This window comes from Lasioglossum baleicum, chromosome 8 (assembly GCF_051020765.1).
Source record: "Lasioglossum baleicum chromosome 8, iyLasBale1, whole genome shotgun sequence".
Lineage (NCBI taxonomy): Eukaryota > Metazoa > Arthropoda > Insecta > Hymenoptera > Halictidae > Lasioglossum > Lasioglossum baleicum.
This window is the reverse complement of record NC_134936.1, coordinates 18,012,052-18,030,855: the sequence shown is the minus strand read 5'-3', so window position 1 is coordinate 18,030,855 and position 18,804 is coordinate 18,012,052. Positions and strand designations below refer to the sequence as shown.

At 50.3% G+C, this 18,804-nt stretch overlaps 1 protein-coding gene across 7 annotated transcripts in view; it reads right to left on the bottom strand.

Annotated features, from left to right (window-relative positions):
- Positions 1-17,960, bottom strand: part of Hr38 (Hormone receptor-like in 38) — a 54,419-nt gene extending 36,459 nt beyond the window's left edge. For 2 of the 7 annotated variants that reach the window (XM_076429363.1, XM_076429365.1), the window contains exon 1: positions 15,622-17,959. In XM_076429363.1, coding sequence (XP_076285478.1) covers positions 15,622-15,892 — 271 coding nt within the window. In that variant the 5' untranslated portion in view covers positions 15,893-17,959. Of the gene's footprint in view, positions 1-7,642; positions 10,698-11,518 lie in introns of those variants that run through there. The other 5 variants (XM_076429364.1, XM_076429366.1, XM_076429371.1 and 2 more) reach the window with 5 other exon arrangements.
- Positions 17,961-18,804: the final 844 nt, after the last annotated feature.

Below are 18,804 nucleotides of genomic sequence, written 5' to 3'. Positions count from 1 at the left end.
CTTGGATCCGTGGATCTAGCCACGGAGGACGGCTAGATCGTCCAGGGAAATCCGTTATCGGAGAGCCGCTTTCGGGCTTGATCCCGTATCGATTTCGATTTCGATTTCGATTTCGATTTCGATTTCTCCTTGAAATTTCTCTGCCGAGACTGCCGATCCCGCGGACACCAGCTGGCTACGAGAACTGGTGTCTTTGCCTCCGAGAGATAGAGAGGGGGGCCAGAGAGAAAAAAGGATCGAGGAGGAAAAGAAACGTGTAGCGTGCGCACGTGTGCGTGCGTGTCGCCGCGCCGCGACAACGCGCCAGATAGGATCTCTCTGGTTGGTATGCGCCAGAGCGGGCAATACGCGACACCCATACCGCGGTCGGAAACGAGCTGCAGGTTCCGTGACCCCGAAACCGGGGATACGATCTCCAGGTGATACCATAGAGCCGATTCGATTCTGAAAGCAGGGGGCGACCTGGTGGAGCCGTCGAGATCGGTCGAGTACCTGCTAAATTGGTCTCTCCGCTTTGGACCGTTCGGTGGGCTGCCGAAATGGCAACCACTCGAACGAGAAATGTCATATGAGAATGGAATAATCAAAATCATTCAGCCCGATGCTTTCCAGACGAGCCTGGGTCTATGGAGAAACATTCACGTGCTGTCGAAGAAAGCTGACAAGAGATAATGTGTGAAGGAGGACACTTTTGATTTTGTCGTCGGAATCTGTTGAGTCTACGCTTCGAGGAGAAACGTTGGCTTTGGGAAGAAGAAATTCTCAGACAGTCCGGCGATACGTGGACCATAGCGAGCTGAAGAAACGCTCGGGTCGAGCCTGAATCTTTAGGGTCTTGAAACATGCATTTTACGTGATATCGATAAGCTTTGCTTTCCGCGAGATGCATTGGAGGTCTAGCAAAGCGTCCATCTTGTCCGATGCGAAAATAGCGTTGGGAGACTAGTCCGCATATTTTGTTAGCTAAGCGTGTGAAGCGTGCGATGCATGATTCAAGAGACTTAATGGACTCGTTCGTTACGCTTTTTAGCGTCCGATTAAGAAGATACAGCGTGTTAAGTGAACGTGTTTTTCTGTGGTCAGCGGAACAGAAGGAAGATCCAGGTGCATTATCAGCCTATGTACAGCTTCGATTGCGAAACTCGAAATGCAAATTACTGTTTTCGTGGAAGCACCAATCAGGTCTCTCTCCTCCGCGTCCGTTCTAAAGAGAAGCGAAAGCGACACGCAAGAATTTCGATCAACGTTCCCAGCCACTGAATATTCGCCTAGCACAGGAGAGCACATCGCTCGCTATTTTCGATATCGACGCAAATTAATTATGCTTACACGTTCCGCTCATTATGGCGTCCTTTATAACTCCGCTAAACTGCCGTAAACTAATTAGTCCCCGTCTGGAGAGCGTGCACCGGTTGCTTCAATGTCCACGATCAAAAACTCGATGTTTGCACACTCGGAGGCTACAGTTCGATCGCCTAACTGCAGCAGAAAATTTCAGATGAAACGTCAATTTTGCGCGCAGATTTTTCCGCGAACGCTGTGCACTCGAGACTGTTCTAAATTAACGAATGGTGGAGAATATAATGAAGAACGAGGACATTCCAATGTTGCCACAAATGAGTGTAGAATTTGATGAAGAATAAGTGATTCGTCGCGCCTAATTATCCCAGCAGCATCGTTAATCACGGAAGCCATAAGTTCGAGGTGAGTGTTAATCGCTTCGCCCTTGCTTCGACAGCTCGATAATGTCGTCGCGAGCGCATCCGCGAGCGCATGATTCGAGGTAAATACATACATACGATCGATAAGATCGAGACGACCGCATAAATCATCGGGTGAAAACACGATAATCTTCAGATCGGGATTACTCGCGAGGAATCGCGATTCCAGATCTATCGAGACACCTTTTAACAAAGCGACGGGCGACCAATCATCACACATAAAACTGGACGCTAGGTGACGGATCGCCTGATATCAACCCCTTTGCCCTACGTTGTATTTCACGGTTTCGGTGCAAAATGAAACACTTTTCTGTCTGATTTTCAAATCCTCTCCTCTCACCTCTTCCAGCAACAATTTTGAGAGATCGTGGGTCGGACTGAGAATAAGCTCGAGGAGGAACAACGAACAAGCAGGGTATCCAGGGATCGGGAACGCAGGAATCATGCGAAAGGGGTCCAGCGATCACCGATGCGGTGGATCCAGGAGTCCTCTCGGCGGAGGTCGAGGATTCGTTCGTACACGAGCGGCGTATCGTGCAACGAGCAAACGAACGGGTGATTTAGTCGCTTAGATCGAGGTCCGCATACCGAACAACTGTGACCGACTCAGGACGGATCGAGACCTCGTTGAGCCTCGAGGCCTCAAGGCCGACGAGCTCGTAAAGCGAATTCGTGCCTCTCCCTCGCTCTCGCCGAAGCGGATTTTCATCGCGCAAGACGAAGACGAGAGGCGTTTCTCCGCCACCACCGCGCACCGGTGCGGTGTGCCCGTTGCAACCTGTCGCGGGTAACCCGACTGCCACGCCGCCTCCGAGAATATTCGTCGTTAACGTTAATCTTTGCAAATTGTTGCGTTTCGCCGGCGAGTGCCGGGAAATTGCAGGCTGCGATCCTTTGTCCCTCCTCCCCCCGTCATTTTCGGCGAGCAATTTCACTCGCGCTTCGCCGCCGATCGCCGATCGCCGATCGCCGTTTGATGTTTCCACAGATTTGTTCCACTTTCGATAATCCTTCCTCGATGTTTTATTCGTGTAGAAAAATATAAAAAAGCAGCCCCTTTATATTGTACGAACATTGCAGCACATATTGCATCGTTAATCATCACCCCTTAGACAAGGAAGATTCGCGGCAATTATAATACATCGAATGGTGGTTGATTCACGCCACAACCCACGGACAATTCTATCGCCAACAGCAATTCTCTGAACGCCGCATAACCGCTTGAACAAACTCAACAACTACCATAAATCCCGAAAGCGATCTAACAAGCCCAGAAACACGTGTAACCCCAGATTTATCTATCGACACCAAAGTCTCCTATTCTAAGAGACACATGCAAGCTTTCTTGGCTTTTGACACCGGCCAGAGTGATCTACATTGCGGCGTTTCCCAGCGAATCGATCTCGAATGCAAAAGAAGCGTGTCTCGCGTCTAACGCCAAGTTAGCGAAGTGAGAAATAAATTATTTCAGCGTTGACTCGCGGTTTCTCGGTTAAATACACGAGAATACCAGCTTGATACGTCGGTCCCTAGAATTTTTCCGCGTTAAAGTCTCGGAACGAACGCTAATTTACCGTTGTCGGACAAGCGTTCTTGGTCCGCGGAAAGTCGCTCGCGCAGATTCACGATGGAGATACGCGCAAAGGCAAAGGGGCGCAGGCAGGCAGGCGAAACCGTAGAAAAGCAGAAAATGCGCGCGCCACGGTAAATTGGGACACGTAGCACGATTCCACGAAATTTATCTGATCGAAGTCGCTCGGGCAAATCAAGCCCGGGCAGCACACGCTCGACGGCGGATCACGACCGGGAAAACAGAACGACAACACATCTGATAACGCCGCATCGACACACTGGCGGCCGAGTTTCTGCTCGATCCGTTGTGAAACAATCGAACGGGCCCTTCTCGGGCTGGACGCGTGGTTGATCGAGCTGGAATGCTCGATAGCGGCTCCTGAAACTACCCCCTGCAACGATATTCTAAACGATCCGGTCGGAGAAGCCGAGAAATTCACAAGAACGCAAGTTCGAATTGATTTCGAGGGGTAGAACGATGCCCGGATGCGCTCAACAATATTTATTATATAAATCAGCCGCCTGTCCGCGAAACGAGGACACCTTTAAGAGAGTCATCGTCTTTCACCTAGTTTCATCCCTTATCCTCGGAAACTCTCGTTCACCTCTTTACCCAGCTTCCCACGATAAAATCAACGTATTCCCGACGAAGACCCTCGGCGTATCCTTCTAAAAAGATTGACAAAATGCGAGAAACGAGAAGACTTAGACGGATGAGATCATCCGTTGAGTTTCCACCTGTTAAAATTCGACGCTCGATAACGCATCGGACTATCCGCTTTAACCGGCGGCCTTGCTCGCCCCCGTTAAACAGACTCAGGTGCACACATACACGTGCGATCGCACCGCCACCCCTGTGTGTGGGTCGTCAACACATTCTCGGAGGTACGAGACCCCCTTCTCTTTTCCACCCCCTTGCACAGCTGCTTTCCGCCCGTTTCCATCCCTTGTTCCCACCAGCTCCACTGCGCCTCCCAACCACCCCCTGCTACCTCGTAACGTCATACTGCGACGTCGTCGATGACGTCATTGTTGTACCGCAGTTCCGTTCATCGATCGAGCATCCCCCAACCCCTTGGAAACAGTGCAGGGGCGGAAGCCCGGTACCCCCGCGTTTCCCCGGCTTCTTTTCCCGTGACTTCAAAGTGCCCGGAACACGTCCGACCTGCTTTGACGAGACTGATCGTCAAACACGTCTTCGACGATGTGTCTGAAGATATTTCGAGTGCGCTTCGACGATCCAAAAGAAGCTTCGCACTCTGGACAGAGACATCTTCCGTGTTGATCCATCGTGATCGACGGCCGAGACATAACAGAGTCGAGTTTACCGTAAATTCGCACGAAATTTCCGCTCTTCCGGAATCCGAGAATCGTCGAGTTACATATAGTACAAGGTTGACGCGAAGATGCTTTTCATGTTTAATCTTGGCCTCTGGCTGCAGAGATTTATTCGACGAGACCCTGGTTTTCGTACAGGCTGGGCTGGATCAAGAGTTATTTTTCGAACTCCTTCAGGACCAGAAAAGATCTATGCATCGGACTGACAGGGGGCAACGGAAGCATTCGTTAATGATGTAATTTTCAAACTGTATCGTAGCATTCTCATCTTCCTCGTCGCTTCAGTAGATTATAAGGGGCTTTCCAGTATCGCCGGAAAAATGATCCTGATCGGTATCGGTGGAACGGTGACGTTGTCCTTGACTCGTTCCGCGGAACTGGCTCGCTCCGTTACCTCCGTCACATCATGCTCCTCGATTCCATTGCCCCGTCACGTGTTTGAATGAGATTAGCGACACGATTATTATGCATCGGTGGGGACGCTAATGAGTCGACTTTCAGCCGATCGCAAGCGATGCTGCACCCGACCCGCGCGCGCGGATCGACGCCAGCCATAAATCACCGGTCGACCGGTGGCGAGATGGAACAGCATGGAAATTTATTAGTGGTATCGCGGCGCTGGTTAATCGACAACTTTTCAAATAACTGTCCCGAGCATTCCGCGGCGAGGTCACGGCAAGAGGACGACAGCTTTCTTGCATGAAAATTAAATGACGTGTCGCGTGTATGCGCCGCGCGGCTCGTGCTGTGGTCGGATTCAGCTATTCCTTTCTACCGTGATCGAACGAGCGAGCCTCCTTCACCTTACGCGAGCATTGAAATTATCATCGCGACGGTAAACCGTCTAATTGGGTCGCGACTTGCCTCGGTAAGAGAATTCAAGCTGCAGGAGAATGGCCCTGGCCCTGGCCAGACGAGGACGTCTGACTACTATAGGCGAACACACACTTTTCCCGCCAGAAGCTGTCGAATACGAGACGTATCCGGTAACATCGCCAGTTTCAATTTAACGCTAAACCTACCGACCATAAACAAAAAGTAACAAGATTAAATTTATTTATATTTTGTGCGGCTTTTACTATATAATATTTACTGAAGTCAAAAAATATATTCAATAATTGTCAAATAAAAAATCTAAAATGGGTGATTCGACCCCTCGTGGTAGGTTTAGCGTTAATGGAGATTCTCTCGTGCGAATTCGCGGTGCGCGGTGCATCGCGCACGATGACCAGTCTCTCGCAGCAGCACAACTTATTCCCCATCTCTTACGATGGCTCCCGCATTTCTACTTCATGACATCACACGGAATCACTTTCAGACGGCTAAAAGTGCCGTTATATTTACGACGGTAAAATATGCGCGATGAAGAGTATAACCTTCGATCGATCAACGCCTGCGAAATGCATTCTCGGAAAACCGATCTTCTTCCATTCATTGCTCACCTCTCCATAAGAACATGTTCCTGGATACATTTGCAAACGACAATTCATCCTTACGACCTTAATCTGCGAATTTCACTGCGCGAATTCGCTGTACCAGTCCCGCATCGTTGACCATTTAGCAGCTGTTTGAGGATCAACGATTAGCATTAGCAGGCTGCGCTTAGGCGACAGAATCTTTTCCGGCGGTCGGTCATTCACCAAAGACTGGCATCGCACCGGTATTTACGTTTCGCGACGCCGCAAAAAGCTCGCGTCAAAAGCACGCGCGCGATGCGTCGTCACAAGTCAGCTTTGGCACCGGTTACGACATCCCTCTTCCCCCTCATGCCGTTTCTGCTCGCAGTAACGTCACGCGGAAACCAGTCGCGACAAGCTAATCCTGAGCTTCGCCGTTAAATTTAACCACCGCCACGCCGACGGTTACGCGAGCAGCGAGCGAGGATCTCGCGTGGCGATTCGAACCTGCCCGCCTCGCTCTCTCTCCCTCTCTCTTTCTCTTTTTCTTTCTCTTCCGCTGCCCCTTTCTCTCGCTCCCTCTCGTTTCCGTCATCTCGACGCGGTTTCCGGGAAACGATTGCGTCCGTGCGCCGCGGCGCGCCGGTCACACCACTGCAAAAATTGTGAACACCACGTGACGCTTCTCAAGGTCGAGCCGAATGCGCCATTCCTCCTCAATGGAACTTCCGACGCTTTCCAAAGAAATTCGGATTTTTCTCGTCTGCGCGCCGGGAGATTTTCGAGCTGGAAATGTTAAAGCTTTCGTACTTTTGGAGAGCTCGACAACTGTCTTTATAATAGCGAGAGTTGGACAACTTGCGATATTTGTGTCGATAACTACGTACCCAGTGACCCAGTTTCAATTTGGTTTCAACATTTCGTCTACACACTTGTCGAGAAATAGCAAAATCGCTGCGAATTGACAATTTCTCAACTTGACGTTACAAATGTACGGTAGTTTCAGAACAATTACAGAACAAGAGAAGAGTTTAAAATGTTCTATATACTATCGCGATCGGACAGTTTCTAACAAGAAGCTATCATTGCCAGCAACTCCGCCAACTCTTAACCAGCAGAACACTCGTATAACTTGTCAACAGCTTTACTTTAAGAGCTGGGGGTAGTACACTTTACTCGGCAGGTGTTCCACAATCTCCATAATATCTCAAACAGAGAATACGCTTTATAGAACGAACACCGACACACTATAAAACGCGTCCCCTTCGAACAATATAAAAGCAGAGTCTCTTTAAACTAATCGCCCCAACAACAGAGGGTAGTTTGAGAACAGAGAGAGAGAGAGAGAGAGAGAGAGAGAGAGAGAGAGAGAGAGAGAGAGAGCGTGTCAGCACTCGTTCGACAGTTCCGAAGAATCAATAACCACGCTGACAATGCGCGAAAACTTTTAACTCTGTTTGCATCCTTTCGTAACATTCGCATTCCGGAATCGCTTGACGACGCGAAGACATAGAATACAGAGGGAACCGTCATAGAGTGACTCGATGTTCGCGAAATCGATAAGAAAAACGGCCGATATACAACAGCGAATCGATACGGGCTTCTCGGCATTACCTCATTTCACATGGACAGGACATCCGGGATCAAGGATTCGCAGCACGTGTCCTTCGTGAAAAACGTCGCAGAAAACGTCCGTGATCTTCATGATCGGAAAAACGCGAAACTTTGAACACGATCACTCGAAAGTAGTCGAAAGTCTTTAGACGTCGACGTTGTTGTCGAGTCTACGCTGCGTCATCGTTGCAGAGTGTTCCGAGAGTCAGCTAGTTGGACAAAACTGCACTCTAATATTCTTCCACTTTACATTGAAAACAGAAAATCGGTTATTACTACATACAATGTAGTTATTTCGCAACTGTTCCAGATAGATTAAAGACGTTTTATACATATACATGAATGAATTGTGTAAGGTTGTGATTCTGAAATGAGCGGGGGTTTGAATTTTGTCCAGGCAGTTGCACTCGGAGACACTGTGCCGCCTCGATGCACCGGATGCAGTTGGACCGCGTGGCGGCTGACGGACACGCGTCGTCGTTGCGAGACGGTGACGCGGTCCGCGGAATCTCCGTTTGGTGACTGAGAACGAGAGACGGAGAATCGTCGAACGACGATATCGACGGACGGGACTCACGACGTCGTCGACGGCCACGTCGAAAGGAGGTGGCGAAGACGGCGGCGAGGACGGCAATGCATAACGCCCGAAATAGCGTCGTCCTTGGCGGTACGTGTGACGTCGTCATGCCGTCGGTCGGTCGATGACGAACGGGGGCGTCGCGGTGACGTCAGAGTTAATGCCGGGGATACAGGAGAGAGACGGAGGGGGAGAGAGAGAGAGAGAGAGAGAGAGAGAGAGAAAGAGAGAGAGAGAACGGCGGTGGCGTCGCGGCGCCGGAGTTTGCGCGCGAAACCGCCGCGTTCGTGCGTCAGGTTTGAATGAAACGACCGTCGAGGGAATACTCGCGCACCGCGCACTTCCCCGGCAACATCGTTATGTATTCTTTCACGGTGGGGGACACGCGAGAGAGGGAGCCGCTTCGAAAAATCGATCGGATAGACACACGCTCCGCTATGCAAATTGCACTTAGGATTGCGTCTCTCTCTCCCGGTTCGGTTCGTTTCTCCGTGACGTAGCTCTCCGTTAGTTCCTGGTATCGACGCGTCGTCGTCGTCGCGACGGGAATTTCGAGCCGCGGTTTACGTAGGCGGAACCACCGAACGAACTAGCCGCGCTTCTGACGCGCGGAAGCACGCCGGAAACAAATCCGGTTGCTATTCTTGGCCGATAGGAACATTCGGTGTATCCTAGAATCGCGTCGATTCGACGCACCGCGAATAGATGCGCTATGACGCAGCCAACCATCGTCCCAGTCAATTCACCCTTATCATTTTTCCTCTCTCTCTCTCTCTCTGCGGCTACAGGTGAACATACATCGCAAGCAAGAGCTTCTGCTTCTCGCAATCGATCATTATTCGAGTCAACCGTCAACCCGGCGGTCCAGCGGTTTGGATAACGGTCTCAGCATCGAGCGTGGTTCGCCTAAGCGTTGTTGCTCGAACGGCAGCGCACTCGTAGCGGCGCGGCGAGCCGTGGCGGAGAAATTACGGGCTCCGTTGCACCGTGTCAAAACTCGCGCGCGGAATACGTTTCCGCGGTGAAATCTATTTCAGGTGAAACAAGGCCACGCGTCAGCTGGTTGGTCGCGTTACACATTTTTACTTGGTTCGGCCGAATTACCATAAACCTCTCGGGCATGCGGCCGCGGTCGTCGAGGCGACGCGACACGTTGCATGCATCGCCACGTCGCGCCGTCTCTTTTCCTTTTCTTTCCTCGTGCCCCCTGCCCCCTTTTCCTCATGTTCCGTTCCCCACCGATCCGATCGATCGAAGAGCCAAACCCGTGATCCCTATCGATCCCGCGGCGTCGATCAACCGCGCTGAAAACACAACGAATTAAGTCCTCCTCGGTATTTATAGAGCCACCGTCTGACTACTGACCCTTTCACCGCTGGCACGCGCGTTCATATGCATCAACGTCACTTATCGATTCGAGAGTCATTATGCGCGTGTCACAATCTCATTACGCGGCTCCAGTAATCTTTCTTTTTCTCACCGCATCGACGTACAGGCCTTCCCTGATGTCCGTTCTTCAACCCGGCTAAAAAACCACAGAATCCACGGTCTTCCCTCCCTATCGTCGCGCCACCTGTAACTATCGGAGCCGCTACAGAGAACGGTGCATCCGACTGTGCGCCCGCTGATTGGCTGAGCCCTCCTATTCTTCTCCCCCCTTCTAGACTAAAAGGAACGCCCCCTATGTGACTGTGCACAGTGGTGGCAACCCCGACGCGTCTATAAAGATGTTTAGCTAACACAATTAGGCATAATCCTGTAGACACCAAACTTTTCTTAAAAAATTTTCTTTTCCGATAGTCATCAATAAAATGTTTCTTCTCTAAATTCCTATAATCTGTATTTGATAAACTGTAAATGCATGAATTCGCAATCGAATTCGATCGAAATGCGTCTTCGATCAGGTTTTGGAGGAGATCGTGCTTGCGACACGGGTCTCTCGCATTTTCAACGCTTCGTCAGCCCAGCAGGTCTGTCTCGAGTAGACGAGCAATTTCGTGGTTGCGCAACGACGAAATTGCGATCGATCGGCGTTTATCGAGCAGGCATCGCGTTCGATTAATTATAATTATCGCGACTCGGAATCCGCGCGCGTCTTGTCTTCCCGGTTGGGGATACGTGTGCAGCACGATGCTCGAGCATGGGTACCGGCGCGGCGTTGTTGCGTTCACCGAACGAAAGTTTCGCCGGTTTCGAATCACGGCCGGTGCATAATTGACGAAGCGCGGTATAGCATTTATGCAATATGAATCGACGGGGCCGCCCACCGGTATATTCCGTAGCCCGGGGCCCAGGGGCGGGATCCGATTGTTTCCTGATCGCGTGTCTCCCGCCGGAAACAAGGGGCCATTCCCGCCCACGCGAGACCACAGCCTCATGAAAAACGCAGCGCCGCAATCGAGCAACAACCTGTCATCGTCTGCCTCCGATCCGACGACGCCTTGATGTCGATGCCCCATTATTCCTCCCAACTTCCCTATTATATCCTCACGTGGACAAAAACCATCCCGAAAGGATCGTGTTCCTAGAGTTTTCTGAGAGATTCAACCTAGGGATGTAAATCAATGTATGTATAGACAGCCAAAAATATAAAGAACTCGGTAGAAGGGCAGACGGAAACTGTTAATTGGATTAACCCTATCACTCACCCCCTGCGAAAAAGTATGTATTTATAAGAAGAACATTGCTCGATTTAAAACGACGTTGATGAGATCAAACTTGAATCTAATACAACCCAAAACGAGTGTCTGAACTCTTTCGCCTTGATTTCTAGTAACATTTGTCAGGACCGTAGAATTGACACTAAATCGAGTACTAAAAATGAGTGATGCGAAGATGGAGTATATTAGGAGCGCAAATTAATTCGAGAAAGGTATCTAAAAGTGTCGAACGAGTATGGAGCGACGCCGCGCCGCGCCGAGGGATGAATCGGCGGTCGTTCATAGTTCTAGCACGACAGAAACGTGAAAAGTGTAACGGCACGTGATGCCGGTCGTGTTGGTCGTTTCTTTGGTCGCCTTTGTATCCCAGCCAAGCAGCCGCGGATCGCACGCCTCGCACGTATATTTAGTTCGGCCAGTAAAACAATGCAATTGGCCTCTAGGAAGCGCTGCCCGCCCCACGGGCGCTTGCCGTCAAAATACTATCCAATTTTATGATTCTGCGAACGGTTTCGACTATTCTGTCCTCGGCCTCGCACCGTCACCGTCGCAAAGACCATATGCCGGTGGTTAAACTCTCGCTCTAGAAGCTCCTCGTTACATAACCGTGTCAATTATCGTCTAGGAAAAAATTCGTACCTATGAATAGTGTCTTTACAGCTTGAAGAAGGTCAGCCGTGCGGATATTTTTATCCGATAATATTTTCCTGGAAGAACTGGGACTTCTATAATACCGCCAATGCGTGAATTAAACATTGAACCCTTATACTCTCGCCGTAACCGCGCTAATAGAATCGCGTAATTGCAGAACGCGAAATAAGAAACCTAATTAGACGAGTCAATTAACGGTAAACACGGTTGCCTGAATTTCAATGCACGATTGACGCGAACATGTTTACACGCGTTCGTAATTTCCATTACGATTTTGTTCGACCGCGCGACAGAAGAAGACTCGTTTCTTGCGTCGCGATTTTTCTACGAACGTTACAATTAATTCTGTATTTTGTCAGTCATCATCTGGAAAGAAGAACTCGCCGACAATTACCGATAAAGTTTAACGAGTTTTTACTTTTAAGTGGAACTTGGTTAGAAATGGAAAAAATACTGACATGAGTCGAAACCAGTTCCTATCGGATCGCATATTTGCATAAACACCCGTGGTTCGATCATGTCGAATCGATTTATAATGTTTGCACGCGGGAATCGGCAGGAGAATGCCCGAACGACGATCCAGAGATGGCAAACACAATGTTATTACCATAACCGATCACACGGCGACCCACATTCCGCGTTCCGCGTCATGCCGATCCGATATAATTATTCGTAATAAAACAAATTACGCTTCATTATTTCGCGGAATAACGACGGAAGATTTTATCGTCGATTGCGTATGCAAGCGAGGATCGCGCACCGAGACCGAGGAGAACACTGGGCCTCTGGCGCGAACGGTGCACCGAGCGTTTAAAAAGAATTAAGTAGTTACCGACGTGCCAGCTCAGACGGCCGGCTACGATGCACGTTCCGCTAATGTCCGAGTCTGATTGCACCTAACTACTTGCGAGGCGAAACCGTCCGCCGCGCCGCGCCGCGTCGCGCGATTACACCGGGGCCTATTAACATACACTCTCGTGAACGGGACGCGGACGTGTCACTCTAACACGTGAGCGTGAAATATAACAGTCATACAGTACAGCTCGAAAGTTTCGAACCACTTGTTCACCCGCGGAACCCAGCCCCAAGCAAAACTTTGTCTCGCCCCCAAAACTCTAGCCGATAAACTGGTCGATTAAGACTGGTTTTTCAATGACTGCCGAACCATTCGAAAGCTGACCGAGAAAACCCCTCCGGGTAAAATTTCAACCCTCTAGCTTTCCCGCGAGGATAGTTACAGGCTAAATTAGATTCTGCGCTTTTCAATTGTAAGTCCCGGGAGTCGACTATATAATACGAATTTTCAAACTCGATTATCTCGAGAACAGAGCGTCGTATAAAAAGATAGTATTGGGCATGTTTGACCCGTTTGTTCAGCGTAGAATCAACCCCCGGATTTTACCATGATTGCATACCCGGTATGTAAATTATACCAGAATTATAACACGTCGAGCGTAACAAGGCTGATCGCGACTGTTTACTTCCCAACTACATAATAAAGTGCAGTGTGTCCACACTTAAATGTAAATGAACCACTGTCCTCTAAGATATTGCAAGTACCAGAAGAATGATTGTACGAAAATTACATGGTACTACTACGAAACTTGTGCTTCGGTGGTCGCGAAGCTTCGTCAAGTCGTTTTTCAAACTGTACTGGTTTAAGGTGCCAAACCCTATATTCTAATATATTGGCAAAATTTGGCACCTGAAACCTGGGACACTCTGACTGCTTAACCCCTTGGCGTACAAGAATATCAAGCGGAACGCGCTAAATATTACTAAGCCATTCGAGAAGGTACACCTTAGAAATTCCTGGCAGAAAATTGTGAACGGTCCCAACGTATCGTTCGGATTCGCTGATCACGGGCCCGTTTCGAGATCTCTGGGTCGATACGTTTATCAGCCTGCGAGTATTGGTACGTTCCCGATTTTTTCCGATATCCGAAACTGGCGTATATATCGCAATCACGTGCCCACGTAACGGTCAGACTGACAGCCGATCGACTATCGATAGCGAAACGGTCTGGCTAACGGGCCCGGGACCGCGAGAAGCGACACGCGGAGAACATAACCGGGCGGGCGTTCGACGCGCGGAAGTCATAGTAAGCGCTGATTTACCATTGTCACGGCCGTTAGTCTCGCGAACCTGGCAATCGGTTTTCGCAACTCGAGCAACGAGAGAGCCTCTCTCGTGGGGGGCCAGAACACGAGAACCGGTGACCGCACCTGCACCGCACGCACCACACGCACCGACTCGCGCGAGTTATATTTGTTCTCGCCGCGGTCTCTTCTTTCCTGCGACAGGTCTCGTGTCTCGTGCGGGCCAACTATGCACGCGGAAAAGAAACGCCTGCCTTCCTGCTAGCCAGCCTGCCTGACTAGCTGCCTGATCACCGGCCAGCCTGACTGCCGTGCACTCGGCCCATTGCCAGACTATATTTACCTTAACGTACCGATTACACCTGTAAAACCGTCCTATCGCGTTCTGCCACCCGAAAATAAGAGAATCGCTGTTTATCTTTTACGTTTTTCCACGCGACGAACAACAAGATCGATTCGATTCAAACAATTTTTATTCCGTATAGAATTCAACGACTTCAGGAGTGCCAGTCATTTCGGATTTACGAGCATAATAAATTGAATAATTGAATAGAGGATCTCTATTCCCGAAGTTTGAATTGGTTTTGGGATTATTTTAGTGGCCTGTCGGGCCATATTCTCGGCTGATTTCGTTTTAAGAAAGGGTACCGCAGAGTACCCACCCCTTTACCGACGTAATCGCGTCCTCCAATAAGGAATCTGTTGCTGGGGCCGAAGATACAGGCGCGGATGAATAATTTAGGAGACGAGCTTCGAAGCCTCGATCAACCAGTCTGCGACCACTGTGTTTCGATCAATTAATTTTTTCGTAATAACATCGAGAGACGATGGTGGTGATATCGCGGGGTTCAAGCGAAACCAGCGCTAACGAGAATGCGCCCGTAAACGTAACCGCGTTTTCTTTTTTCGTCAAAGAATTATACAGGGCTCGCGTGAAACCACGGATTCGCAAGCCAATCGCTGAGCCGCAACCTTTAGATCCTATTCGCAGCTAGGATCGATTGGTCGAGGAGAATCGAGAGGAGTGGGGCTGAAATCGTCCCTTCGCTCTATCGTTCGCACCTCATCTCCTTTTCGCTCGCTCTTTCCTCTTTAATGCCATGCCCATTAACCTTTTTCGTTTTCCAGCGAGAACGCACGCGACTTCGTTGCCGCGCACCATTGTCTTCGCCGTTCCGCTTCGGCCCGATTAAAAGGTCTTCGCGATTATCTACGATCGGACGACGATCGACAAATTAAGGCGACGTCGATTCCGTCAAACGAAATCGTATGCAACACCGATCGTTCGCGAAACCTCCGTGAACGAGCCTCGCAGAAAAATAGAGACAACTACACGGAGCTCAACTCGAGCGAGAACGACACGTTTATACATACTAATCTAGCTCAACCTAAATGTTATTCTGCTTTCAACTGTAACGAACTAAAATCAGAGACCGTACATTCTTACGGCAATAATTTGGACAAACTGCGAATAATAAATTGCCGTTCTTAAATCATTTTAGTCTCGCAGCTTGAAAAATCTGATCGATCGTCAATCGTTACGCTGATAATTAGAAATCGCGCGGAACGAGTCGTAGATTTCGCGCGCGCTTGAGAGAGAGAGAGAGAGAGAGAGAGAGAGAGAGAGAGAGAGAGAGAAACGCTCGACCGAGGTATCGCGACAATTTGCATAAAGATGATCAGGCTCGACGACCCCGAAAAGGCAGATCGATCCATCTCCATCATCGTTAACACCGTCAATCCGACCATCACCACCACCATCACCACCACCTCCACCACCGTTCGCAACCACAACCTGCCAGGCATCGAGCAGCCAGCGAGCATATACATATGTATGTACATATAATATGCGCTTTTGCGATGATCCTTCGTGCACCGACGGCCGAGAAACTATAACAGGACGGTCTCGAGGTCTTTGATGAGGTGTCTCCTCCTCGCTGCGTTTCGTTCAGACTTTTTGTTTTTGTGTTCGTTTAAATTCGTCAACTTACACTTGTTCCAATGATCGTGGCGTTGCGCCGCGTGATGCTCGAGGTTCCGATGATGGTCATGGTTGTTGTTGGTGTCCGCCGCGATGGTGACCTGGTGGTACGGTGTACCGGATGATGGTAGATGGATCGTCGCCGATCGATCTCGTTGATCGTGATCGAGCTCGTGATTCTGATCGACGACGAGCAGATGCCTGCCGGTGGTAGCACGCTGGTGGGTGGTCGCGGCGTCAGCCGCCGCTGCTTCCGTGGCTGTCTCCTCCACGGTACGCATCGCACGTACGATCAGCACTCTCGCGCCTCGTTTTTGCTCGTCTCATTCACCGACCAGTCGCGCAACCAACAAGCGCTAACGGGCTCTGATCCCTCTTCCTCTTTCTCGCTCCCTATCTCGGATCCAACGTCCCCGCCCCGCCCCGCACTCTCTCAAATGTCCCAGCGCGGACGATTGATGGCCGCGGCGATCGCGACCATCCTACAAAACGGATCTCGCACTTTCTCCGCTTCCTCAGCTTCCGTTGTTATTTCCTTCCGAGCTGCCGCGGAAAACGCGCAGACGCGCACGTACGCGCGCGAGTTTGAAAAGCTGCACGTGGTAACAACCCCTAATGTGTTACGCGCACCCTTACTCGAATCACGGAAATCTTCGGATTCCCCGAGAGATAGTCCCTGAACGGAACGGTTCCGACCGAGTTCGAAAGGTTGCAGGTGTGTCGAGCAACCCCTAATCCCACGCGCACGATCGATCGAATCACGGGGATAGTCCTCTGACGATGATCGCGAATTTTCGAAGATTGTTCGTGAAAAGGACGGGTATTGAAAAGCTGCACGTGCCGAGCAACCCCGTATCCAGCGCGCACCCTTAATCGCGGAGTTCTCGGACGATGATCGCGAATCCTCGGAAGATAGTAGTTCGTGAAAAGAACGGGTTTCGAGGGATCTATCGCGTCGTAGCGGCGCGCAGAAACGGGCGAAAGTGAAAGGGGATGAATCGGGAGGGGGGATCGGCGCCGACGAAAGCTCGCAGTCGATAATTCTCACGGCTCGTGGACGCCGCCGGTTCTGCCAGTGAGGACATGGGATTTCTCGAGGTGTGTGATCATCGAGGCGAACACGAACGACCGAACGAGATAAACGAGACCCGGTGTCGGGTCTCGTGGATCCACCCCCGCGATACGCGGCGGCAATGCACACACAACTCACCCACAACACATGGAAAACCGATAGAACAACGATGAAGATATTTATATAGATATATATATATGACGATGATAGTGGTGCGATGAATGGTGTGGTGATTGATGATGATGATGATGTAGGACACACGTGGATCACCGACCTGTGTGTGTCGTCGTAGGGCTCGACGAAGCCTTCCGGACGTCTTCGGAGGTCAGCGCCCCATCAAGGAGCCCAAACACCTCTGCCCTAGGCACTCGCATGCAGGCTTCTCTAATCAGTCCTTCGCGAACTTCTCAATTATCGTTCCTCCTCAAACAACATCATTTTCTACTTGGTCCGAACTGTGTCCGATATGTTCACGAGATTATCCTCTTCAGCATCAGCTGGTACAGACTTCTGTGCGTCTCTTCGGCACGAGGCACGCGGAACCACGCGAGCTGTGTCGTCTGCCTGCTTCTCTTCTGATCACGCGAAACTCAAACACAAACGTCCTTGGCTGTGTACCACGTCTTCTTGTTCTTCTTCGTTTTCTTATTCTTGTTCGCGCGTAATCCCAGATCCTCTCACTAGTCCACGCGATCTATCGTCGATAATAACCGGCGCCGAACCAGGAAGAACACCGGGTACAAACCGACCGGACGGCCGATGAGGAAACGAATAACACGAAGGGAGACGGAGACCGCGAACGGGTTAGAAGCCTAGCGGTAGACTGACTGGCGCAAACAGCAAGAGAGAGAGAGAGAGAGAGGAAAAACAGCACGGACGTTTTGCAAGTAAGCGACACGCTCTCGCACGGGTGGCCGGCCGCCGCGTAACTGAGTCCGGATCGCGCGCGTTCCTCCGCTATATTAAAACCGTAGCGTGTGTAGCGACGGCGGCAGCGGCGGCGGTGGCAGCGGCGAACGGCGAACGGCGCTAACGATGACGTCACCCCGCGGACGTCATAACCCAGGACACACGACAGCAGCCGACGGATCGATGGACCTGGCTCGAGAGAGCGTCCCGATTGGCCCACGCGGCGATGATGCCGCTACAATGACGTCAGCACACCACCCACCGGTCACCCGGACCCCCTACCACCGAGAACGACCACCCCACGCAACCAAACCCGATACAACACGACCCGACCCAACAGCGGCACGCGGACCACACCGTTCATCATTCTTTTTCTTCTTCCTCCTCCTCCTCCTCCTCCTCCTTCTCCTCTTCTTTGCTGCACTCCTCGACGTCGTCTTTAGTACTCTATTAGAATAACTCCACCGGAACCGTGGATACATGTTCGCCTTTCTGTTTCGAACATGGAAGCACTCTACGGATCTTTTTCCTCCTGCAAGGTTATTTTTAGCGGCGACACGCAGACTGCTCGTCAGGATTAGGTTTCTTCTACGGCGTCTTTGGATTTTTTTGAATTACGCGGTGCAGCATTCCACGCTGCTCCTTTGAATCTCTGCACAGTGAACTGGAAAACCGTGTTTTTTGGCAAAACTTCAAGGTTTAAGGTTACAGGATAGTGCGTCGTCGAATTCGTCTAGACGCCTGCTAGAATATTACGAAGTCGAAAATATATGTTAACATTCATGAAATCGAGGTGTCCATTCTCTAAGGAAAATTTATATTTTATATCGGTAGAAAAGCGAAGACCGATTAACTTTTGTTGGAAATATGTTTTTCTGCCAGATCGTCGAATACGTTGCTAGCAGAGCTAAGATGATCCTCTTTGTTGCTAGCGAGGGTTATTTTCATCGACGTCACGCTGACTGCCGTTCAGAATTATTTTTCTTCTTCGTCGTCTTTAGCTTCCTCTTTGTTCCTCTTCTTTTGTCCCCGATGCAGATACATAATGCGTCTACCAGGATTATTTTCATCGACGCCACGCGAACCGTTCACGTTTCTTCTTTCTTCCCCTTCCTTGGTCCCTGAATATGCTGCGCATACATAGCGCATCTTCTACTTTGGCCCACCTTGCTCTTACACAGATCGCATTCTCTTCGTTCCTCCCGAAGATTA